Source organism: Corella eumyota, chromosome 1 (genome assembly GCF_963082875.1).
Source record: "Corella eumyota chromosome 1, kaCorEumy4.1, whole genome shotgun sequence".
NCBI classification, from domain to species: domain Eukaryota; kingdom Metazoa; phylum Chordata; class Ascidiacea; order Phlebobranchia; family Corellidae; genus Corella; species Corella eumyota.
In genome coordinates, this window is record NC_137490.1 from 12,229,816 (window position 1) to 12,255,148 (window position 25,333).

Consider the following 25,333-nt stretch of genomic DNA (forward strand, 5'->3'; position numbering starts at 1 on the left):
ATCAAAGAGTTGATGTTTATATTATTTAATGCAGAAACTATCCAGGTAACCGCTTGTAAACATCTCAAGAATGGCCATTCCAGAAATTAACAAATAATCGAAGTCAATTTTTGGAACTGTTTCTCACATATTGAAAAAAAAAGTTTTTTATTGCTGAAAATTAAGCATTAGTTTTTGTTAGCCTTAAAATGTTAAGCCCCTAAAACTATTTAAACTTCAATTTTTTTTAAATATTATTTAAATTTAATTAATTTTTTGTTTGTATTAGGCTAATCAAATTAAAACACTTTGAATTGGGTGCAAAGCATTAATATATTTGTTAATAACAGGGAAGAAATTTTTTTAAATTTTTTAACGCGGAAATTTTATAGCAAAGGCCTAGTTTCAAATTACGTCAACTATTGGTTGTATAAGACGGCAAAGGATGTCATCTATTTTTTGATCTGAAACAACATTTTATATGGTTAAAACAAAATGTTTTTTTATTATGTAAGTATACCAAATTAAATTAATGAAATTTTTAATTGAAGGTTTGTAAAAAGCGTATCTAAATCGTTTTGATATAAATTGTTAAAGATGGCAATTTGGAATTTACCTATTGGGCGGTTTGTAATCATCCTGTGTTATTTACCATAAATCCACGTTACCACAGCTAAATATACTTTAGACTGTCCAACGTGAACTTTACTTCTTGTTTCCAATAAACCAAAACCACAAAAACAAGAAAAGTATCCAATGTTGCATACGAAGAAAAAGGGCTTGCGAGAGTCACAAACGACTATTAAAACAAATGACTCATGACTCCATTGTGGACTCCGGTTCGCTCACGTACACAACTGTATCAACCAATAAGCACGTGTCGGTTTGTACACACACACTATAATGTTATAAAGACTGTAGCTAATCTGTCTATTTAGCAAGCCAACGAAACTGAATTTTAAAAAGAATTTATGCATAAGCACTCGGCATTTTCATAAAACAAGAAACAAACACAAAAAAATAAGAACACGATAAATTAAAAAGGTTCGTAGTGTCTTTTCCACAGTACAACAAGTATAGTTTTGCATTACAATAGATGGAATTTAAACCTTTTCTATGTGGTTAAAATGGCACCAAGCCACAACTATGTTTAATTATTATTTCAATATTGGAACTTTTCGTGTTAACTTTCGTCAGTGAACCGACCGTCTGTCATCGTCCTTAGTAAATTTCCCACCTTTAAAATATCAAGTATAATTATAAATAGGATATTTATATTGCACGTGTTTAGTTACATTACCTATTAATAGTAACGTACCTAGTTAAAAAAAGGGAGAATCTCAATTTTTAAAAAATCGAAATTTTTTGGAAAATGTTAAAAGTTTTTTGATTTGATTTTGTAAAAAAGTATTTGGATTCGTTTTTAAAGGACTGCGTTTGGTTTTTAAGACGCAACCGCAAGTTTTAACGTACTTCGCATCCTAAGAACAAAACACACACTTGAATTTCTAATGTTAAAAAAAAATCTCGATATAGCGATGTTCCATCAAGATAAAATAAACAGAAAAGGTGAAATTTACGTTAAAAAATGATAAACAACACGTTAAACTTTATAATAGCAAGGTGCTCTTCACGATATTTGTTTAGCAGATCCGCGAATTTCATTAAGTTTATTGGGTTAATTAGAAAGTTTAATTTTTCTGAAAGGAATTTATATATAACCACAAATTACGTGAAAATTAAACGGGGTCGTTAAAATATCTTATACGACCATAAGCAAACTTACTATGTTATACTAACATATACGGAAGTCACGTAGGCAAGTTAGTGCGTGTACATCCACATAGCGATAGGCCATTTGTTAAAACTGGGTTTGAACTAAAATCAATATAAAACTGGATTGGTATGGCCGCAATAGACCAATGTGATATCTACTGTACATCACGTACGCAAAATCGGCAATCCAAAGTGTCGAAAACCGCACTTTTAGCAACATAATTACTTTCGTTTCCCGCCATTTTGTAAGTTGTTGATCGGTAATACCCGACGATTGACTGGGTAAATTTTGATTTTCAAAAGCTTGAAATGTTCTTATTTCACAAGATTGGAAAATATTTTAGAGTTTTTTTTACCATTAGATAAATTTAGGTGGCATAAAATACGAACACCCAAGTTGTTTGCGGATTGGCTTAAAAATATCAAAATATCAACAAGCTTTTCCGAGAATTAATAAAAATCTAAACCAATTCCCGTAGAAAGACAGAATTACTGCATTTTTAAACACGTACTTGAAAACTTTTTTTAAGGTATTACAAGAAATATTTTTATACAATTGCTTTGCTAAACGAAAAAGAGAAATTAAGTCACGTTGCCAGATTAAAACTCACTTTTACCTCTTTCGAATCTCCCAGCGCAGAATACAACAGTTTTTCAATATTTCTCATTACCGAAACTTTCTGTTGTCCATTGAGAGGCATGTTTGGTAAATGTTCCGGCGATTGGGTTGAACGAAACCAGAAATTAACAGAAATAGTGACTGGTGGTACGTCAGTGTTTTCGCTGGACGAGCAGGGTAACAAGTCGTTCTCGTATTTCAGGGATTCAATGTAATGCCACCTTTTAATAAAGGTTAATTTTAAATAAAAATACATAAATATGAATTAAACACAACAAAACAAGAACAGATAAAATATTTTTTTTAAATTCAAAATACAGAACGACTAAAAATTTTTTATTGGTATAACATCGCATAATTTTTTTTTTAAATTTATAATAAAAAACTAAATGCCAAATTTTGTATTAAATATTTTGATCATAATTTTAAATAAATATTTTATTTATATAATTTTTTTTATTAATATTTTTTTTAATTAACTTACCAATACATTGGAATATATAACACATCACCAGGCCCAACAATGGCTTCATATCCACTTACTTTATGGAATTTTGGAAATTTTTCATAATCAGGATTATTTATATCAACCTAAAAAAAATTGAAAAAAACAGGCTATAAAAATTTATCTTAACATTTAAAATAAAAATAAAATTATAAATAATCCGTTAAAAATAAATTGGTAAGGACATTATTAAAAATAAATTATTTTTTTTTATTTTTAAAAATGATAACTACGTTTTTGAAAGTAATAAATTTTCTTTCAAAGCATGAAAAAACTAATAAAATTACTGGTTTGCGACTAATACAAAGGTATTTATAAAAAAAGACGGTGACCAATAGTAAGTTAACTTATTATTTTTTTTATATTTTTCCCTTTTTTTATTTACTAAATTTTAATATATTTTTTTACCTGACTTTGTCTGTCACAAGGATGGGAAACAGGGTGAGGATACATACATTCAAACTTATCAGGTGGAAATAAAATACAACGTTTTTGACCAGATATTTGAGCAAAAAAGTTCTCTTGTTCGTCATAATGGGAGGGAGTTATGTTTCCTAAAAAATTCCAAAAAATTAAAATAACTGTTAAAAAATGTTTTGCATATTCAAAAAAGGCAAGAAAAAATTTTTTTTTTAGGTACATAAAAATTTAAAAGGCTACGCAAAAAAGTTTTAGCACTTATGGCCTTAAAAATTAAAAAAGGCATTTTAAACGTGGAATTTTTTTCTAAATTTACCTTCCATTCCAATTAGTAAAAGATTTGAGCTTAATGGACCCCATTCAAATTTCTGTTGACATTTGGTGACCCAAGACCAATTAAAATTCATAAAATCTTCCACCACCTTTGGGCCTACTGTGTCATTTAATGTTTGCTGTAAATATATTCTGTAACAAAACATTTCTAATTTATACCTGTGTCGTAGTGTCAAACCAAAGATAATTAAATATAATTTATATGGACAACTTACTTTTTGTTGGAATGTTTGGTCTTTTTCAGCATTTGAATAAATTTTTGAAATGAAACAGGTTTTCTCCTTGTAGGACATGTAAACTGGCTATTGCTTTTGATTTTCGAGTAATCATAATACTTTAAAACAATAATATTAAAAATTTAAGTATGGACTATGCATTTATTGCAATACACAAAATAACTTTTTTCAAAATATCATTTAAAAAGTTAATATTAATTTAACATATTAATATTAAAATTATAGAAATTATTTTTAAACATAATTACATCGAAAAAAATTTAAAATACTTTTATAAACTGCAACAAAACCCGATTATATGATTATTTTTTCATAATTAAATATTTTTTTTAATTAAAATGTAATGACATATAATCAATAATATATAAGTTTAAGTTATATTTTTTAAATATAAATTAAAAGTTAATACACATACCTTAAAATTATTGTTGTTCGAAGTATAAACAAAATAATCACCATCTCCAATATTAGTTTGTAAATAATCAAGATTCCATTTTAAAGAAGAATCTACTAATCCTGTATCAGTTATTACAACTGGTTTCTAAATATAAAAAAGTAAACAGCACTTTAATAATTACCTAATTAATTATAACTTGCTTTATATTATAGTTGGCAAAATATTCATATAAAATTTTAGATAATTAAATATTGTTACTTTTAAATGTGACTAAATAAAAAGGTTTAAAAAATATTAAAATGTTACCGAGGTTTTAATTAGTTCATAGAGACGTGGGTCGTTAGCAGAAACACGAGGAATTTCTTCAAGTGGAAAAGGATAACTTCTTAAAGATTCGACTCCATTACAATTACATAGTTTCTCTGAGATTGATTGATCCATAGGCATTCCCATTACTCTATTCTAAATGATAACTCTTTTCCTACTACTTAACACTAACCTTCTAACCTACAGTTTGTTTATGACTATGTTGTTGTGACCTTTTGGTCGAGTAGTCATGTTAAATGCCTTCTTTATTTATCCTCTCTCAAATTTTAATTCTCTCGATTAAAAAAAAGGCAGCAAAGTTACATAACAAACCACGTGACTGAAACTGATACGGTGAGTGGACATTAGGTTTTTTTTAAATGTATAATTGAAATGTAATGAATCAAAATTATTATAAATCACAGTTTAAAAATTATTTAAGTTAACTGATAATCTTAGAATAACTTTACTACAGCATATTTTATTTTTTGTAGGCTAAATTGGCCACCATAACATTTTAAAACCATTTTCTTATTTTTTTTTACTTCTACATAACTAAAAATAACTAAAACTAGTGTTAGTTGATTATAATATTATATTAAAAGTATTGAAAAATTTGTTGCATATTAAAATCGGTTTAGTCATTTTTTCTAATTATATTGTTTATCCATTCCTTAAATTGCTGACTTGTAAAAAGAAAAACTAAATAAAAACTTTTTTTTGTTTCTGCCTTTTTGTTTTAGATACTGAAAGTAAATATTGAAACAAAAAAAATGTCTTTTCAATTAATATTGTTATTAAAATACTTGTAGTAATTTATTGCACAAACAGCATCAGAAATAATTGCGATAAATAATAGGAAACTAACAAACATTTTGGAATTGTTACAATTTGTAAACAAATAAGCAATATAATTATTTATCATTTTACAAGGAAATTAAAAGTTTATTTTTTACAAAATGAAAACTTTGGAAATTATTCACAAATTTTTTCTTAAACTAGATAAATTTACAAATTGTACATAAATAAAAATATTACGGTAACTGTTGTTACGACAATGACAGTAAACATTAAGCAACAAAAAATATTTATAACTAAAAGCACAAAATTACCACAGTATTACACATTTAACTTGTAATGGGACAACATTTTAAAACAATATAGAAAAAAGGCTTAAATCAACTAATTTATTTAATCCGGCAAAAAATTTATTATTGTTTTCGATTATAAAAATTATACATGCAATTGTTGTTAAGCAGTCTGGCAAGCAATTATGCATAATTTTTTATGTTAATATTACACAAAATGTATAAAATAAAACTGGATTGTGTTACCAACAATTTCTAAAAATTACAGAAAAAAACAAAATTAGAAACACAATTTATTCAATGGTTATCATATATTAAAAATATAATTTATAAAAATAATAAAACTAACAAATACTGTTTAAAAAGAAATCAATGTAGAGAAAAGGAACTATATAGTACGCTAGTAAATTGCAAATATATATCTATACATAAAAATTTAATAAAACTTGAACATTTTTTTGTCATGTAAAATATGAAATTGATGATCAACTAGAAAGCAACTTGAGTTATAAAAAAAATTCATTCATTTCTTGTTTTGATTCTCACTCATGCTTCTAGATCTAACAAAATGTTCTATATTAAAAATTGATGTCTAACCCAATAAAAATGTCTATTTATTAAGAAACACCAAAGTATAAAATAAACAAAATACTAAGGACAAAAACAGCGAATTTTGTAAATTACCTATTACTTACTTTTTATAAAATGAATAATATAAGATTTCCTTTAATAAACAATTTCAACAAAATTTGCTGGAAAAATCCCCCTTTTTCCATTATATTCTCCTTCTAACCATTCCTCATTTATTTGACCTACAAATATAAAATAAATGTTAAAAAAAAATTAAAAAAATAACAGATTCAATAAACTTAAATCCAGACATAAAAATTATCCATATTAAAATTTTCAAATGCTCAAGGTTAATTTATTACCGGACTTGAAATTATAAAAGTGATTAAATTTGCGCATACCAGTTATATTTATAGTGCAATTGACATCAAAAGATAGTTCAGATTCATCTGATCCTTGAAAGGGATGCAGCGAAACAGCAATTTTTGTTATAGGATTATTATCAGGAACTGGTGAAAGATTGTTTTCATGAAATGCTTCACTTGGTATACTTAAAGATTCTGATATTGGAATATTGTTTGTATCATTGGGAGCCTGATCAACAGGCAAATGATCAAAATTTGAACAATCAACAAAAGAAACAGGAAAAATACCAACTTGATTTTGAAAACTTCCCTTAACCCATTCATTATTAACTTGGGAAATAAGCTTTATTTGAGAGCCAGCTCTAAACGAAAGTTCATTTTCAAGTTCACCAGCAAAATCATGAACTGCTGTGCAAATTAAATCATTTTTGTTTGTTTCAGATGATAACGATTTCCAGCTCAAATCATGATTTTCAGTAGTGGTTACAAAATTGCTAGGAAAAAGACCAGTTTTTTCACCAATTTGACCGCGTAACCAATCAGTGTCAATTGTTTCTAAAATTAGAATTTGTTCACCACTGTTAAAGTTTAAATCTTCAGGATTTTCACTCTGATAGGCATGAGTTGAGACAACAATATTCTGTGATTGAAATACAAAATTATTATTATTGTTATTGTTGTTATTGTTATTGTTATTTTTAACTTGGACATATTCTTCTGGAAACGAGCCCTCTTCTCCCTCTTCATTTCTTCCAAACAACAACTTCTCACCGATTCTCTTAATCACCGTCACTTTTTCCCCCTTAGAAAACTGCAAGTCTGTAAAATTATCCGGACAATAATCTCGCTTGGCAACACATGATAGCTCCTCTGTTATATACTGCTTCATTTTAACATCAACCTGCGCTTTATTTTCTCCTGAGCTTTTTTTATCAGCGGTTTTAAACAATTCAACAAAGCTTGTAGGTTTGGAATCTGAATCGATTTTAACCGAACCCAATGGAATGTCAATAACTGGTGGAGGTCGGTTGGGTTTCCTAGATGAAATAACAGGAGTTGTTGTATCAGGTAAATTGGTTTCAATGTTATCAGTTGATGTGTTATTAAGTTGAGTGTCCATTAACAAATCAATTTGTTGGTAATTTGAAACAGAATCAGTGTTTGTAATTCTAGGTTTTGGCAAAGGAGGTTGATTATTTTCTGTAATAGGAGAATCCAAAAGTGAATTTGAGACATGGTTTGGTGATTTTTTTGGAGGTGGTTTTACTGGGGCCGGCCTAGATGGTTTAAGTGGTTTACTTTGAGGTTTGTTAAGAGTGGGGGGTTCAACCGGTGGCTGTGAATCAACTGTGTCAAGCTGAGCAACATTAAAAAGAGACGATGTGCTTTTGGTTTGACGTTGTTGTAATACTTTCGGTATTGTGGGTCTAGGTGGTGGGGCCCGCTTCGGAGTAATTTTTAGGGTGGTAGTGGTTGGTGTAGAACCAACAGTTGTACTAGGTGTAGAAGTGTTGGTATTAGATACTGGTAATGTGGTAATAATGGGTGAAGAAGTTTTCCTTGCATTCGATTTTGTTTTTGATTGTTTATTATCTGTGTTGCCCTTAAAAAAGCTCATCGATTTTTCCTTGAACTGCATGCTTTTTCTTCGCAAGTTTTTCATGCCTTTATTTCCAGCATTACCTGACTTTTCTCGTTTTACAGTAGCCTCAGTATTTTGTTTTTCATTTTCTTCAGGAATTGGAGAATGAGTGTTGCCAACAGGCGCAGAACTTGGCAAAGGAGGTCCTTTTTTTATGGATTTTCGTTTTGGAGGGATAGGTGTTTTGGATTGCGTTACTTTGGGCAAGGCTTGCAACTCAGGTTTATTGCTTTGTGGTAAAGTAGAAGTTTTTGGTTCGGCTGTTTCTTTGTTTTGAAAAACAACGACTTCATATGGAGGTTCCATCATAACTTCATCAAATAAATTATTATTTTCGACTTTTTTACGCCCTCTTTTAACAGGAACAGGAACTTGATCTTGGTTTGGTTGAGTTGACAACCCACCTCCGAGAAAATCTTCCAGGTCTTGCCCAGATGAGTTCATAGCACCTAAACTAAGTTGAGAATTCAAAGAGCTATCATTTAAAAGTCCAGCATAATCCTCTGGGGGAGGCCTCGAGGTAGGAACTGGAGGTGGAGAATTTAGAAAAGAATCATCAAAAACTGAACTATTTTGCTGGGTTTCAGAAGCTTGTGCATTATCTGAAAAGAGGCCGGTATAATCCTCTAGGGATGGCCTTGACATTGGCATCGGTGGTGAAATGGTAGAATTACCATCCACAACAGTTGGTTGTGGGGAGGCTATGCTTGGTTTTGGTTTAACTGCTGGTTTTTTGTTTACAGCTGCATAGGTTGGTTCACTTTCAACAGAACTTGGTGTTTTTAAGGACATCTCAGCCCACTCCCCTAGTAAACCATCAATATTAAGTGCCTTTTTCTCAGGTTTTTCATCCAATTCTGTTTTTTGTTTAGTTGGAGATTGGCTGGTTGGGACAACTGGTTTAGATGGTGACTGTGGTTTCTGAATTGCTGCATAACCAAAATCATTACTGTCATCATCTAGTATACTTGTTGAAGGAAAACTGGATTGGGGTGCGGCATTAGTAGGTTGCGAAACAGGAAAAGTAACCTGAGTAGCTGGCACCAAGGAAGGCATTAGATTCTTTGGCTGATTACTTTGTGGGTTACTTATACTTGCATACCCAAACACATCATTTATATCCAAGTTACTGTTTGGATTAGAAGTAGGACTTAGCTTTGGTTGTATGGTTGGCCTTGGTGGGGGAGGTAATTTTCTGGTTGGAGACATTGGCGATATTGGTGGGGGAAGGTTAAAAGAAGACCCTGAGTCATCCAATAAATTGATAGGTGAGGATGTTGAATTCATGTTACTTACATTTGAGTTTTGAGATGAAGTGGGAATGTTTCGATTTAATTTTAGGGCTAAACCAGGTTTTTTGGGTGGAACTGCTGGTTTTGATGAAGGCCGATTACCTTGTGGAGTTGATGTTTGTGAACTAGAACTAGATGTTGTAGGTGTTTGAGGAGACTACAAAATATTAATAAATATATTTAATTACAATAGATAAATCTAATCCGTACTAAAAATAATACACTGTATGTATAAAAAAAATATATAAAGTTTAATTTTTACTGTACACACCAAAGTTTATTTTACAACATAATAAATTGAGAAAAACTCTACAGCAAACATCAAATAGTTGAACACAAAACTTACTTTTAAATTGTTTCTGGGAATTGGTACAGGCTGAGTTTGTACAGTGCTAATACTTGTTGACTCAATCAAACGATCTAATTGGGAATGTTCTACACTACTACTGGGAATATCACAACTTACGCTGCCGCTGTTGTTTTGATTTCGATTTCTGGGTCTTCGAACAGGCAAATCTACTACCAGCGGAAGGTTGTGTTCAGTAAATGTGTTTTGTGAGTTCTGAGGTAAATTGACCAGAGGGGATCTTGTCGTTTCAGTGGAACGTTGACGTCTAGTCGCTGGTGATGGAACTCTAGATTGGTTAACTTCGATTTCAGGAAACACACGCCTACCCTGAGATATGTGATCTAATAAATAAAAAATTACATTATTTACTAAAAACTATTTCAACTAAGTGTGCAAGTACACTATTTTTAAAATGACTGCAAAAATATAAAACATAAATCATATAGTATTCTGTTTGCTTAAATACACTTTTTGATTTTTACTAGGCTACATAAATCCTTAAAAATTCTAATTACATAATTAAGCCCTAATAAATTGCAATTTCAAAATTATAAACTTATACAAAACACATAACTAAACACTTTTTAATCAAAATATTTAAGCAATTTAAAATCGCTATCATTGCATTTTTCAACACTTTAAATTTGAAAGAACTAATTTGCATTGAATATACATAATTCAGGAAGTCTACAATACTGAAACCTTTCAATTGCTGAATAGCTAGAATATAATGTGCATTTTCCTGTCACACACCAATAATTAGTCATAGTAACAACTATTATTATAACACTAGTTCTAATCACAAAATAACAGCCCGCAATTACAAAAAATAAAGTCAACTAATCAAACTTGACTAATCTTTTTATTACGAAACAAATATTTTGGTAAGTATTGGTAATTACAACAGCGTAATTGTTGTTTTAATCAAGTTTTGATAAGTGCCCAATAGTATTTGTAATTGGTACTCAAATATCACTAAATACCATTTGCTAAACCTTGTGCCTATTAACAGCAATGTTATTGGTAGTCAAAATATCATGAAATATAATAAAAATATTTGACCAACTTGCTAATAGAAAAAAAATAAAATACTCTTTAATAAATTTACTAACTAGTCTACACTAAATATATATAAAGTGTTAAAGCTATGGTAGAAACACTAAAACACAGATACCATGAAAGATCCTTTCTTTCCTGTGTTCTATACAATATAAATTTTCATTGTTTCATGCATGCATTGCAACAATACATCACACTGCACTTTTTGCCAATAAGATAATAATTAATCATTCATATGCCATAGAACAAACTGGCATTTGCGGTCACATGGTAAACAATTCCACCCCATTAATGTTACATTCAATTCACAAACCGAAAGACTTTTACAACAAAAGTTAAATAATAAACTGAAATAAAAAATAACTACAGGCTCTGGTTATTAAGTTATAAAATGCAAATAAGTATAACAAATCCCGATAAAAAATTGAATTTACCAAAAATACCTATTTGAGTTAAGTTTATTATGTTAAAATGTATCTATACTACTCGTAGTGTAAGTATTTATTGCAAGTCAAAAGGTTATTTTATATGTACATTTTATTAAATAAATATTTATTCAGATTAAAAAATATTTAACTGAATACTTGACAATTTTTTGTTTGACCAGGTAGGGTTCAGCAGCTCTTTAATGGTTTGGTAAGGGTATATGATAATAATGATTTTATTGTTATTAAAATTGCAGTTATGAAACATAAGTTTTTAATGGTTGTAAAATATTACTAATTTTAATGTAATTGTTACATCTTAAAAACTTTTTTTTTTGCAATTTATTAACTAGCAACAACTTTCTGGCATTTGTTTTAACTGATTGTGTATAAAAACTATTTTAAAAAGCCTGGGCAAATATAAATAAATTCTATTTTAAGCCTGCATTCTGTGTTTAAATATATACCTGAAAGGCCGACAACATACTTATACTAATATGATTAGTCACTACAATAAGTAATCTTTAAATTTAAAAAACGACAATTAACCAAAATTAGAGTATAAAAACTTATAAGCCAATACACAACATCTAGCAAAATACTTAACCTCAAGCAAACTAGCTTATTTTTAAACACGACTGTTACTAGCCTTAAGGTAGAGAGAGCAAACTGTACAAATGCACTGCAACTAAACTAACGCTTACTTCTTCCTTAAATACAGGAAATGAGGTAACAATCTTAATATGTCTGCCTTGTAACTGATATATAAATATTATTTGAAAATGTCAAAGGGGTGCACAGAATTAGTCAAGTTTTTTAACAAAAGCTTCTCTATTAAAACCAAATTACAAAAAAAATTATAAGGATAAATTAAATTTTTTTTTTTAAATTTACCCGGTGTGGAAGGGTCAGTGTACATGTGATTTCTCGGGGGAGGAGCTTTCATAGCCTCATCATAACTTGGTGGGGCTTCAGGGGGTATATAACCTCCCTTTGCACCATCTGCAAATGCTGGGTGTTGGCTCATGGGTTCTGAAGACAAAATTGTTATCTCAGGACGACCTCTTTTTCGCCTTCTTCCACTGCGACGAGTGCTCTGTGCTCGCGGATTTGAGTTGGGAGGTTGGCGAGAATGTGGCAAAAATTCACTGTCACTACCCCTGTTTTACAATTTTTTATCAACTTCATTTTAGGTATAGCAAATTAAAATTTTATATCCTTGCATACATTTCAATAAAACTTTCTGATATTACCTTCTTACTCTTCTTCTGGCTGTGGGTGACCGATAATTATCATTATTATTTAAATGTGAATTTTGTAGTTCAGTTAATGAAGATGAACTTGGTCTGTCTTGTAAGGCATGTCTTCTTTGTTGTGGAGAAGGCCTAAATAAAATGCAACTTATTTTTAAAAAGTATATATAATTTTTCTGAATCTTATTTAAAAGGAGAGAGCACAAAGAAAATGTGCATCATATCTAAACATAATATATACAAGTAAACATAAGAAAAAAATCATTTTTGTATAAAATTTTATTAAAAAAACCTTCGCTTATTTTCTAATAACAGATTTAAGGTAAAGTTTTTATTTATAAGTAATTAGGCTCTTCCTTGACTCTTTTAATAACAGCTGTGAAATTTTTAAGCTATAGTATTATAAAATAACTAATTGATCAAAGATTTGAACAAGTATTTTCCTTGGACTATATGCTTCCACATAAGATCTAATTTTCTATTCTTAGTTAAAATCTTTAAAGTTTAATACCTTATTCATATCAAATTTCAAAAAAAATTCATATTTAACAAACACAATAAAAAAAAATATTTTAATAATTATATATATAGGCTATACAAAATAACAAAAAAAAATAATTTTAGTTTGTTATTTACCTTGAAACTGCAACTGAATTATGTCTAGCAATGTCACTGGGTTGAGGTCTAGGGGGTCTTGGAGGAGGTGCTTTGCGAGGTTCTTCTTCACTTGACATAATTTCCTGTCTTTGTCGTGGGAATGACTCATGAAAAGCCATACACATGAACAAATGTGTTTAAGTTTAATAATAACGTTTTTTTCAATATATACAGACAGACTTAAAAATATCCTAAAAATCTACTACTAAAATAGACTAATTTTTATAAGTTATTATTTTTAAAGGTCTTAAACTCTTGAAACAATAAAGTTAATAAATAATTTGTAACAACTATTATTTAAAAGCTAAACAAGTCATAACGTACAGCAAGAACTTTTTCTTAACGTTTTACAGTTTTACTTGTACCTGTTTACTGACAGACTGATAAATGACTGAAAAACGTGATTTTATGACTTTCAATAAATCTATTTTTGACATGTAGACATCTGGCATTAAGGTCCGTTTGACAGTTTGTCTGTTTTTTAAACAGTTCAACGTTTAAACTTTCTAGTCGTGTATCAGTGTATAAATTTTTTTTTCTGAATTGTAATGTTTTATTTTAGGTTTGGCTTTTTAAATTTTAAGTTGATTTTTATTTTGTTAGACGCTTTCTAGACATTTATATAAAAATCACACATTTTAAGCAAATATATAAAAAATGACATTTTAAGCAAATATATAAAAAATGAGTTTGTGTTTAAAATTGGGTGAGTATTTCAACTTAAGCTATAAATTCAAGAAGTTTATTTTTTTGGTATTTATAAAATTTTAATAACGAAAAATTACAGAGTTGCCAAAAATAATTTTGTTTTTTATGTTTTAAAATGATTAAACAAAATTTTGATTTTAATATTAAATATTGAAATAATTATAAGAATAGCATCACTTATTACAAAAAATATTTTACACAAATATGAAAAACATTTGACAAAGACACCGGCCAAGGCAATAAATAAAAAAAAGAAAAATTATAAAATTTAATTTTTATAAAGGAGTATTATCTAAAGTTCTATAATTTCCAGTACTACCAAACGCAACTCCTGATGGCCTTTGTGTGCCATATTTTAACATTAGCTCATGACGTTTAGCTTGGCTTTCCAATTTCTTTTCCAATTTTCGCAACTGGTTTGCTTCTCGATTAGCTGCTCGTCGTTCTTAGATTATATTAAAAATATATGTTATATAAATTAAGAAAACTAGTCTTATACATGTTATAAAAAGGTCACGCAGTATGAATAATAAAAACTTTGGGTTAAAAGTTAGTCTTATGTTATTAATGATAAGATTAAAATCTTACATACCTTCACAGCAGTCAAAACAGCAACAAAATTTACAAATGTGACAGCAATCCACAAGGCACTTGCAAAATTTGACAATACAACAACAAACAATGATCAAAAGAATTCCAACTAAACACCAAATAAACCATTTGTAAACTTATATATCATTTCTGGTAGTTTAAGCTAAACTACACATTACATTTTAAACATTCCATTTGCTTACCTATTATACTAACGGTTATGACAAGAGCTCTAAAATCCAGCCAGCAAACACCCCACCTTGCATTAACCCATGAACAGTCTTTGGTTTGGGGTACAAACGACTTAGTTGGATATGGCATACACCTTAACAAACAAACCATTTTTTATTACGTAATATAAAACCCTAACAAATATTTTAGAAATTTTGTAAAACTTTTTAAAATTGAGATTATAAATCGTTACAGCATTGTACATTTTTGTACAGCATAGGCCAGTCAAACTAATAAATCCTTTGCTAATTTCGTCTTATAACATAGTTTAGTATACTTACTTTTTGGCCTTTGTACACCACAAACACTGATATTTAGTAATACCGACGCAATCTGAGCATGATTTGGCACTACATTCGTCGTGGTGAGGACTTTTAACAGTTTTATCTAAAATATGGTGCAAAAATTAATGACTTATGTATATAGAGTATAATTATTTTTCATTTCCAATTTTTTTTAAACAAATTAAACAAACTTGGTGCCCAACGCCGTCAACAATTCAAAAAGCTTAATATTTACAGCGTATAGTAGTCAAACTGGTTAAGCTTATCCAACGCATCAGCCTACAGCCAACAAAGGCTAGCCTTTGCCGCACCAACTTAACACATCCAAAAACTCGTCTTCTTAAGTAAAATAACATATTCTTACTTTTTGCTGATCGTTTATTCATTAAATGTCCCCACATGGATATTTTATTTGATAAACGACCTTCTTGTATTTGATTGTCATTGTTTAAAATCGCCAGTGGTACAAATATTATAGTAAACAGCATACAAGTCAAGGCAAATTTGGCAAAACTTTTTTGAATAAGCATTTTGCTGTAAAATAATTACCAATTGACTCTAATTTGAAATAAAGCAGTAAAACAAAATATATTAAGAGTAGTTTAATGTTATAAATAACCTTAATTTATATCTACACTAAAACACATAAAATGCTTAATATAAACAGTTCATTTTCTGATATAATAAGTATGTTAGATTTCACACGTTGTCAAGACTTTTCAAAAGCTTTTTTATTTATTAGAAATTTTTAAACTTGAATAAATGCTTGTATAATATCTACATCTACATATCACTCAATGATAATTAGAAATAACATTTCGAAAATGTAGTAAGATATTGCCTCAATTCCATTTAAAACATTGTTATTTCTTTAACTTTTCAATTTATTTAATTAGTAAACGATACATATTTAAACGAAACGAACTGTGGTAACAAAGGTTTGCGTAGATTGCGCTGTAAAGCAATTTTGGTTGTGATTTGTGAAAATTAAATTGCCCGAAGCCATTGGCAACTTTTTAGTTCTTTTATTGTTTTCACACCATCGTCTATCAACGTAAACATTATTTTCTATTTAAATCATAAGCAAATCAATTAAGAATAACAACATTCGAGTCTGTGGTCTACATTAAGCAAATAATTTAAATTTTAATTACTTTACAAAATTATTTTGATACTGTTACTTTGATTTTTTATTATATCCCTTTTTTAGTTTGTATTTTAAGGGTAGGCCTAAAAATAAATTTAAATACGTTGTCTTAAATATATGCAAACTTTTATGTTAAAAGCCTTTACTATAAATATTCAGTTAACAAACAAATAAAGAACTAACAAAATAAACTACAATCTACGTAAAAATACAATACCATAACATTTTGTAAATATTTGCTTTAACAATATATGAAAATAATGATAATACTTAAATTACAAAATAAATTTATATAGTAAAATGTTGGTGAAAGTATATGAATATATGATATCATAAAGCACAGTGCCAAAAATTGTAAAAATATGAAATTAGGAATGTACCGCTTTACTGCAAAGCAAATTAGGAAAGCACTTTCGCAGCAAATATAATAAAATATATTTTTAAGCCAAAACTAGTTTGATAAGATCCACTGTTTGTAATTAAACAATTTATGATTTTGTCAGATACTTTTCAACATTTTTGACTCGAATTAACTCGTCCGAACTGACTTTTGCAGAGCACATCGGGCAAACTGGATCGATGTCAAGAAATTTCTGAAATTCGCTGTAAATTGCCGTGAAGTCACAACTAGGACAAACAGTAAGATTTTGTCTTACGATGTGACGACCCTAAAAAGGTTTTCGAGTACAAAAAAAATATTTTAATTACACATACTTTGTCTATTATTTAACACAATTTAACTTCAAACAATATTTGAACTTTTGGTCTAATTGTAATGATAAAGAGGTAAAAAAACCCAAGAAAAAGAAAAAACCGACCGTAGCTATGCAATAAGGAATTGTGTTTCGGCAACTGGGGCAAGTAAGTTCGCTCTCGTGAAGATCAAACTCGCAATGTGGACACGGGGAAGTCCCTTCCTCTTCTTCTTCAGTTTTGTTTCCAGTTTTTCTAAAGAAATTATTTTTTTTGTTTGTTACAAAAACAATTTTATTTTTCGGATTTATTAAAAAATAATTACCCAGTGTGTTATCTAACTAACTTTAGCTTACTATTAACGTCTGTAAGTTATACCATAAAAAAAATATGTTTAGCGTGGTAAGGAACTTGTTTTCCAATTTAATACAAGAAAAACAATTCTGTGAATGTACCTGACAATCTGTTCAATTTTTTTCTTGTATTTGGCGTCGATTTGATTTCGATATTCCGGGCGCATTAGCATCGCCGCATAACTAAAACTTGAGTTTTTTAAGCCGGCTTTGTGACACTCAATCACAGTAGAGGTCAAAATAGCAACAATATCTAAAAACAGAATAAACAATAAACATCGTGGATGATTCGGAAAAGGACCCAGCGTGTTGCAATGCAACCCACACTCGATCAAATAGCCTAAAACTCTTTGCCGACAAAACGTGTCCAAAATGTTAGACTTATACAGTTAAAGAGTTTATTTAAAGAGTTTTAAACTCGCATGACCACAGCGAGCTCGTTTGAGTGAGTATTAAAATTAAATTGGCCACAGCAGTTGGTATTTTAAGTTATTTGATTAACCAAAATAAAGTTAAACGAGCAAAATTATTTTGTATAAAAGAAGAAAGTTCTGCCACAAAACGGTATTTAAAATTTCAATAAAACGGTTATAAAATATAGCATACTAAATTTGTTATCACCCTACAACTATAAAATTAAGTTTATTTAAGTTTTATTTCCAGTCTTAGTGCACAAACTTTTCCGCAGAAAGCCACATCTTACAGGTAATTTAAAAGTTATTAGGCTAGGGTTCTCTAGCAATAAAAGAAAGGTCAGTGCTTTTTACATCAAATATAAAAAATTGTCAAAGTAACACAGCAACGACAGGTGATTAAACAGCACAAAACGTTCATTATTCATCTTCCCGATCAAAATGTCATTGATTATTAGCATTAAGTAACCGCGACAACAGAAGTCAGTAGCATATTAAATTAAGGTTTTAGAGATGGGTCGATTTTAATTTTGAATAAAAATCTGTTTAGTTTGAATTAAAGGTCAAAGTTTGTTTCCGTGACCAATATTTTGTGCAAAAAACGATCATTTTTATATTTAATAGATAACAAAAATAAATGTTATGGTATGTTTAAAAATTTTGCAGGTGCTTTAACTAAAATTGTGTAAGTAAAGGAACTTGGCATTCGAAATGGTAGAACTAGACAGGATTTTAGAGGACTTAAACGGAGTAACTAAACGACAATGGTTACAACTGTCTCTTTTAATGGTACCATGCGTGCTGGTTGCTACTCAAATGGGTGCTATGGTGTTTTTAGCAGCAGACATGGAACACAAATGCAAGTACCCAGAAAACGACCAAATTGAAAAGGTAGGGTTTATATATAATAACGTTTTAATAAGAGCGTTAAACTGGACAAATTAATATATTGAAGCTGTGTATTCAAGGTATGCAATGCAACGGATATAAACATCACCGCCTTGGAGGTAAAAGTATCACAATTGGATGTTTGTAAAAGGTATCTTATGTAACAAAAAACTTTACTGCTTTATAGGCCAGTAGGTTATGTAACACAAACTTTACTTCTTAATAAGCCAATAGGTTTTGTTTAATTCAAACATCTGGTATAAGTTATAACTTAAGTTATAAAGAAGACATAACCGCTATTCCTTGATGAAAAGTAAATATTTAACTTCAAGGTACGACATCTCCAATATGGCTTGTTCATACAGCGAACAAGATAACAGCACGAGTTTACAACTGCAGAACCTTACAGTTGTCCCATGCACTTCGTGGATTTTTAATCGGTCGCAACTGTTTACCTCGACTATCGTCCGCCAGTTTAATCTAGTTTGTTCCGCCAGTTACCAGCGGCACCTTTCCCAGTCGCTTTTTATGTTAGGCGTTACTATTGGATGTGTGGTTTGGGGACAAATATCTGACAGGTATGATAAATTTTCCGTTCGTTAACATGACTAATAACGTTTAGAGGCAACATAATTTATTATTTACATAGTATATTTAAAACAAAAAAAAAATTTTTTTCACAAATTTGAATTTGGCGTAAATGCACAGGGTATATCAGTTAAACGCAACATCAATCTTTGATAATTTAACACATTCGCACAAATTAAAATTTTTTTAATTTTACATAACGCTCTAAGACCATTTAACAAACAGCTAAAAAAGGACAAATTCCCCAAAAATACTTTTTATAACAAATATTTATATACAGGTGTGGACGAAAGTTTAGTATCATGTTGTCCATTACATTTGGAACCATTATGGCGATATGCGTGGCTTTTAGCAACTCTTTTCCGTTGTTTGTCATATTGCGGTCTCTCAGCGGCTTTTGCCATTTTGCAGCATTTAGCTCGTCGTACGTGCTAGGTAAGCGTTTATTTTATTGCAAACATTAAACTGTTGTTTTCCAAATTTGTGCAAACAAAACACTCCTTAAATAACGCATGAATATTGTAACTTGAATACAAAAAATTTTTTTTTTCTTTTTAATTTGTAACATTAGTTACGGCCAACAACAATAAACATAAAAAATTAGCCCCAATAAATGTTATTTAAGAATTTAGAGGGTACTTTAAATTTGAAACACATTTTTTCAGGGGTCAAAATAAACAACATTTTTACCTAAATTAACTCAATACGGGTTTACAATTTAAACTATTTAAAATCACTTTATACAATGTTAAAACACAAATTCGTTTAGAAAGATTGAAGTTTAGCTTTAGCAACAAAAGTGTTGAAATCTTTAAGAATAGCGTCTTTATTAAAAAAACTCTGATTTTTTCGACTATGTTGAAGTTGAAGACGCATCTCTTCTAAATTTAAAACCAACGCAGCTGGAGTATCTTGCTTATAGAAATAATACCAAGAATAGATGGAGTAGCAGTTGCATATTGTTCCGACATGAAGTGACGTATCTTTTCTGAACTTGTGTTCACACCATCTTGCATATGCGTATGCCATATCATGATCATGAATTAGCTGAAAATACCAACCAAGGTACAAATTCATTTCACCTTCTTCAAAAGAAATTTCCAATTTATTAGTTTGAATTTGGTGGAGCAATTGCTTTGCTTTACTGGAAAGGCATAACAGCATCCCTTTTTTTTCCTTGGAAGGAATTTTAGAGAATGTTTTAAATTGTATTAAATAAAGTTCATAAAGAGCATTATTGTATTGAAATGCAGTGTGATCTTTTAATGAATTGAAGTCAGAATCAATTTCAATAGAAAATGCAACCATGTTTTGAATTTCCGAATCATACAGATATGTGGTAACATGGTTACTTACTATATTAATTGGGTCTTTTGTTATTTCTTGAATTTCTTTAATAATTTGTGAATATTCCTGTGATCTAAATGGATTTAATCGAAAAAGTTTGTTTTTCAATTTTTCCTTTGGCATTTTATTATACAAATAGTTAAAACTTGTTATTGAATTTTCCAACTTGGTTATAGACTTTTCAGTGTACATAGAAAGATGAATAAAATCATTCTCAGATTTACATTCATTAAATCTGCATTGGGCAACACCTTCAAATTCATTAATAGTTGAATAAAGTTTAATGGCCTCATCATATTTTTCTGAATCTTCATATATTCTTCCAATATATTTGTGGAAGCGATATTTCAATCCAGGACCTATTGTTTTGGAGTCTTTTATAGAATTATATAATTCAAGCGCTTCTTTTTGCATGTTAAATACTTTAAACACTGTCATCTTGTTATCTAAACAATCTCGTAAAGAGTTGTAATTAGGCCTAATGATATTTAAGGGGTTTTTTTCGCAATGATAATAAATATTACAAATAATTTCAAAACACTCAGCAAGAGTAGTTTTTCCAACTGTTTTTTTTAAATCTTCCACTATTTTATTTTTACATGCGTAAAACCAGTTTTCTCTTACAAGAATATCAGACTGTGCCATTTCTCTTTGGTAAGACCATAAACGAATCTCACAAGCTATTGCAACAGCATATGACATTTCGTGCTCAATGTTATTTGAAAGATTATAAGATTGCATCAAACTCTGAAGTATGTCAAAGCTGCAAGACTTACTAATTTTAAATATTCGACCAAGAACAGATACAAAAAATGTTATAGATCGATATATAAAAAATTTAAAATTAAAATTTTCCAAAATTCCAGGTTGAATTACACGTTTCATGAAGTTAAATTGCTGCAGGTCAATTAACATTTTGCTGGAAAAAGAATTTAATAATGGAGCCTGTTTAACAAAAGCTTCATGAATACTTTTTGTTCCAGATACAAAGCAAGTCTGTTTTAAAACATCTGAAAGATGATATCCATTTTTTAGATCTTCTTCAGAAGTTAAATATTTTAACATTAAACTAACAGGTTTAATTAATTCGACAGTATGAGGCTTTAGCATTGATGTAGTTTGCCTACCAAGTGGAAATTTACATGCAGGTAACTGAAATCCATCAAAAGAAATTCCCTTTTTATTCAAGTCAAAAAACCAGTTATGTTTTTTTTCTTTAGGATTATTCAAAGAAGAAATAGCAACTGCTGGTAAAAAGGTTTCTCCCAAATTGATAACTATTAAATGAAATATCACAGAATACCATCTAAAATACTCTAACAAGGCATTGTAGGTTTTAGTATTTTGAATATCATCTTCAAGTAAAATCATGTGTTCAAAATCAGAGTAAGGAGTTATTTCTTGTCTTGCCAAAGATCCCATACCAACAAGAGCAAATTTACATGGTATTGGCCCCAATATATCAATGCACTCATCAGATATATACTTCATTATGTCGGTATATTGTATTGCTATATCTAGCTGTAACAATTTCATTTTTACTATTTTAGCCCTTTCGTTATTGTTTTTTGAAATAATGGTACTCGATTCTGAAACATTAAATTTAGATTTGTGGGCTAAAGTAGCACTAGTTTTTTCTCGCATTACTTTTATTTTAGCTTTTACTTTGTCAGCTAACACCATTAAATTTGTTATTGGTTTTTGAGCATTTGCCATTCTTAAGATTTCTCTGCAAGCATTTCGTAAACCATTAATTACATCTATGTTAGTAGGATTTCTTAAAAGTGCAGCATTCCATAAGGCTATGCTTTGAATTAGGGTTAGTTTGTCGGCTTCTCCACTCCCTTTTGCAAAGTAAAGTTCGGCCAGTTGTTTAAAAATAAATGAAGTTTGAAAAAGTGTTTCCTTGTCTTCCATTTCTTTGTATTTTCCATCTTGAACTTTGGTACAATAAGATTTTAAGTTGCTTACTAAGTTTTTTTCAAGTTCCATTTTGCTTTTACAACTACGAAACAACATCAAAATAAAAATTTTCTTATATTGTCTTTCTTTTGGCTAAAACAAAGGATAAATACTTTATTGCTTTCATAACTTTCTTTTTAAATTCTATGAAAGTATGTAATAAGTTAAACATTACCTGTTAAGTAAATAGCACATGACTAAAGCAAAGAGATATTATTTGCCTTAGTGTTAGCTGTTTGCAGCTTTGAATGATTTGTTGATATAACCTTGTAACTGTTGCTTAATATCATTGTTTTAAAATTAAACAAATGCATAACACTCCATTTTTATGATATTAACAATTTTGAACTATTAAAATAGCAACTGAAATCGTAATGCCAAAGGACAGGGTAAGAGTTGGACAGACTTGCCAAGCTTTCTATGCCCTGGGCTTCTGCTTGCTTGCAATGTACGGGTATTTTTTAAGGGACTGGAGAAAGTTGCAACTTGTGATTTCCATACCATTTCTGGGAATTTTAACATTTTATTGGTAATATATATTTATCAATGACAATACCAAATGATTTATAACTAACTAAATATAATAATTTTCTGTAAAGTTTTTAAAACAACTTCAATATTGTTTTAAAATTATAAGTAAATCAAAATAAAGTAAATTACTAAACAAGCAATAAACATTTTACACAATTTTGAAGGTTATTGTTTGAATCACCAAGATGGTTAGTATCAAGAAAAAGATACAAAGAGGCTGATGCCGGTATACAAAAACTTATTACAAGTGCAAATCTACCACAACAACCTAATGACGCTATTCTACTTAGCCAACTGGCCAAAGGGTAAACCATAACAAAAAGAATCAAAAACTAAAATTTTAAAAATTTCATAACAAAAAAAGTACCAAAAACTAAAAAAGTTAACCAAACTCCAGTGGTTGGCTAGGGTTTAATAAAACATAAAAATATTTTTTAAACCTTAATTACTCAATAATAAAAGTTCTGATTAACCAAACTATTGTGTTAGAGAAAAGAAGCATGACAAAGAGGAAGAAGTAGAGATTGAAATAAAACAACAAACAAATTTTGGTCCATTTGATCTTGTTAGAAAACCAAATATGAGATCCAAGTCTCTTAAGCTATTTTACTGCTGGTAAATAAATTTGTGCCTATATAGACCCAAATTTTACTATTCAAATGTAAACTCTAAAGTGCAATATAACTCGTTTTGGCTGTATAGTTAACTGAATTATATATCTAAGATACGTTTTTAGCAAAAAAATTAATTTTTCACAGGCTTGTATGTTCGTGTGTATACTATGGCCTTACCTTAAATTCAGCTGATTTGGGTGGAGATCCATTTATCAACTTGTTTTTATCGGGTTTGGTAGAAATCCCAGCAGTTTTTGTTTGCATTTTAATATTGGAAAAATGGGGGAGAAGATTATCCACAGCTTTTACACTAATGCTGTCTGGTGTTGCTTGTATTACTATGTGGATTGTACCAAGGGGCAAGTGTTTTTTTATATTTAAGAATGTATACCAACATACAACCCTATTACCTTTATCACATGTTTATTGCATTATTTATAGATCAGTTACAAAAAAAATTCTTAACCATTAAACTTCTTTTAGAAATGCTGTGGCTTAATATAACATGTTCTTTGATTGGTAAATTCAGTATTGCAGCAGCGTTTAGTTCTGTTTATATTTATGCCACAGAACTTTACCCAACACCTGTAAGGTAGTTAATTATTTAAAAAAAATTACATAACAAATTTTACAGCATGCTTTTAAAGTTCAATAACTTAATATATACAAAGTATCTTCATTAAAGTCAGTATTTATTATTTTAATCTATACATGAAAAAATATAAAACTGGGTTTAATGCTAATTTTTTTTACTACAGAAATTTGGGTATGGGGCTGTGCAGTAGTTTTGCTCGGATAGGAGGAATTTTGTCGCCGTTTATCGGAATGTTGGATGCTATTTCTGAACCCTTACCATATGTTGTATTTGGTTTAATGTCTATTGTTGGAGGTAAATTAGTATTTACTAAATAAGATTGGTATTTTCCATACAAAAAGTTCATTTTCATCAACAAACATAACAACATCATTTTTAGAGTACACACAAAGTTAAAATTTACATTAAGTTTAAACACTAATTTGTATTAAAATTTACTTTAGGACAAAAAAAATGCACCTGTAGATTTTTAATATAAAATTTGGAATAAAAAAACTATCAATTAGATGATTTCATATCTAAACATTGTTTTTTTGGTTTAATATATTTAACTACAATTCTGTTGTTTCGTAAAGGAATTTTATCCTTATTTTTGCCTGAAGTTCTTGGCACAAGACTTCCTGAAACTCTACAAGAAGGGGAGAAATTTGGGTTAGATCAAGAAGGACCGTTAGATGGTGTTATTCACCTTTGTTTAAAGAAAAAGCAGAAGGAAACAAAAGAAACAACGTTTTCTGTTCATTATACCACAGTTTTAGACCAAGATGCTCCATAAGTTTCTAACTTTGGGTTAGAAAAATTAACTCGACAATAAGAACTAATAAACTAGTATCGCTCAAATTAAATAATATCATATGGTTATTAAAGTCTTCTACCTTTATAAAAAATCAAAAATGTAACCAGAACTCACTAACATATTTAAAGTACGAAGAAAATTAAAACCAACCTTACTAATCATATGCGTATATAGATTTGTTATACCTTAAAAACACAAAAATCAAAAAAATTATACGATATGGTATAATGTTATTTTTACTGTAAACAAAATATGTAAATGCCACATACATGCATGTTTGTTGTTGCCTAGCATTAAACTAAGTTGTTGTCGTTGTTGTGA

At 29.4% G+C, this 25,333-nt stretch overlaps 5 protein-coding genes across 7 annotated transcripts in view; 1 reads left to right on the forward strand and 4 right to left on the reverse strand.

The window, feature by feature from the left end:
* Positions 1-931: 931 nt before the first annotated feature.
* LOC145749838 (hypoxia-inducible factor 1-alpha inhibitor-like) lies at positions 932-4,777 on the reverse strand. 2 transcript variants are annotated; one of them, XM_082565717.1, is made up of 8 exons: positions 4,572-4,777; positions 4,284-4,409; positions 3,848-3,966; positions 3,616-3,764; positions 3,288-3,433; positions 2,859-2,965; positions 2,373-2,595; positions 932-1,216 (listed from the first exon to the last, which is right to left on the reverse strand). In XM_082565717.1, the coding sequence occupies exons 1-8, from the start codon at positions 4,716-4,718 to the stop codon at positions 1,163-1,165; spliced, it is 1,071 nt and encodes a 356-aa protein (XP_082421843.1). In that variant the 5' UTR covers positions 4,719-4,777; the 3' UTR covers positions 932-1,162. The 2 variants fall into 2 exon arrangements, with proteins under 2 accessions (XP_082421843.1, XP_082421836.1); XM_082565710.1 differs by having other exon boundaries at positions 2,367-2,595.
* Positions 4,778-5,614: 837 nt separating this feature from the next.
* LOC145748560 (uncharacterized) lies at positions 5,615-13,463 on the reverse strand. The gene is made up of 7 exons (XM_082564969.1): positions 13,251-13,463; positions 12,615-12,746; positions 12,256-12,521; positions 9,875-10,218; positions 6,631-9,685; positions 6,355-6,471; positions 5,615-6,219 (listed from the first exon to the last, which is right to left on the reverse strand). Exons 1-6 carry the CDS (start codon positions 13,394-13,396, stop codon positions 6,386-6,388), a joined length of 4,029 nt encoding a protein of 1,342 aa, XP_082421095.1. The 5' UTR covers positions 13,397-13,463; the 3' UTR covers positions 5,615-6,219; positions 6,355-6,385.
* A 476-nt stretch (positions 13,464-13,939) lies between these two features.
* On the reverse strand, positions 13,940-15,636 carry LOC145763408 (uncharacterized). The gene is made up of 5 exons (XM_082574849.1): positions 15,450-15,636; positions 15,083-15,188; positions 14,774-14,895; positions 14,572-14,679; positions 13,940-14,424 (listed from the first exon to the last, which is right to left on the reverse strand). The coding sequence occupies exons 1-5, from the start codon at positions 15,613-15,615 to the stop codon at positions 14,255-14,257; spliced, it is 672 nt and encodes a 223-aa protein (XP_082430975.1). The 5' UTR covers positions 15,616-15,636; the 3' UTR covers positions 13,940-14,254.
* A 229-nt stretch (positions 15,637-15,865) lies between these two features.
* Positions 15,866-25,333, reverse strand: part of LOC145764173 (WD repeat-containing protein 19-like) — a 40,809-nt gene continuing 31,341 nt past the window's right edge. For both annotated transcript variants that reach the window (XM_082575771.1, XM_082575772.1), the window contains 3 exons: positions 17,381-17,531; positions 17,051-17,180; positions 15,866-16,900 (listed from right to left, as the gene is read on the reverse strand). In XM_082575771.1, coding sequence (XP_082431897.1) covers positions 16,721-16,900; positions 17,051-17,180; positions 17,381-17,531 — 461 coding nt within the window. In that variant the 3' untranslated portion in view covers positions 15,866-16,720. The remainder of the gene's footprint in view (positions 16,901-17,050; positions 17,181-17,380; positions 17,532-25,333) is intronic.
* LOC145763657 (organic cation transporter protein-like) lies at positions 18,403-25,116 on the forward strand. Its single transcript, XM_082575161.1, has 11 exons — positions 18,403-18,582; positions 18,660-18,730; positions 18,912-19,157; positions 19,448-19,602; positions 22,837-23,005; positions 23,172-23,312; positions 23,497-23,622; positions 23,766-23,980; positions 24,105-24,213; positions 24,380-24,510; positions 24,792-25,116. Exons 1-11 carry the CDS (start codon positions 18,403-18,405, stop codon positions 24,989-24,991), a joined length of 1,743 nt encoding a protein of 580 aa, XP_082431287.1. The 3' UTR covers positions 24,992-25,116.